General features: G+C 73.2%; 1 protein-coding gene across 1 annotated transcript in view; it reads left to right on the top strand.

The window, feature by feature from the left end:
- The window catches only part of DQX1 (DEAQ-box RNA dependent ATPase 1), a 7,538-nt gene that overhangs the window by 2,296 nt on the left and 4,622 nt on the right, over positions 1–620 (top strand). The window contains 2 exon segments of the mRNA XM_025191906.1: positions 14–213; positions 417–616. Of these exon segments, the coding sequence (XP_025047691.1) occupies positions 14–213; positions 417–616 (400 nt within the window).

Genomic DNA, 620 nt, shown 5'->3' with positions numbered 1-620 from the left:
GTTGCCTCCCTCCCCGCAGGTCCCGCAGTGGTGCGCTGAGTACGTGCTGTCGCAGCAGCTGGCGCACGGCCTGGTGGTCTGCGCCCAGCCCCACGGCCCGGCCGCCCTCAGCCTGGCGCTGCGCGTGGCCGACGAGATGGACCTCAACCTGGGCCACGAGGTCGGCTACTGCGTCGCCCACGACGACTGCTGCACCCCGGAGACGCTGCTCAGGTGGGAGCAATCCCCTGGGGCAGGGGCAGGGGCAGAGCCACAGGGAGCATCCTGCTGCAGCCCACCCGAGTGCACCCCACTCCTGCCCGGGTCCGGGCTGGGCGGTCACCAGCGCCACCCCACTGCCCGGGGGACAGAGGCAGGCAGCCCCCAGGCCCCCTCGCTCCCGACGCGCTGCACCTGAGCCGTACCTGGCGTGGCAGGTTCTGCTCCGATGAGATGCTGCTGCGGGAGATGATGTCGGCACCGCTGCTGCAGCGCTACGGGGTGGTGGTGCTGGACGAGGCGCAGGAGCGCACGGTGCCCACGGACGTGCTGCTGGGGCTGCTCCAGGACGTGCAGCGCCAGCGCCCCACGCTCCGCCTCGTCGTGATCACAGCGCCCGCCCTCGAGCCGCGGCTCCGCGG

This window comes from Alligator sinensis, unplaced genomic scaffold (genome assembly GCF_000455745.1).
Source record: "Alligator sinensis unplaced genomic scaffold, ASM45574v1 scaffold1334_1, whole genome shotgun sequence".
Taxonomy (NCBI): Eukaryota; Metazoa; Chordata; order Crocodylia; family Alligatoridae; genus Alligator; species Alligator sinensis.
This window is presented reverse-complemented; position numbering and strand designations above follow the sequence as displayed.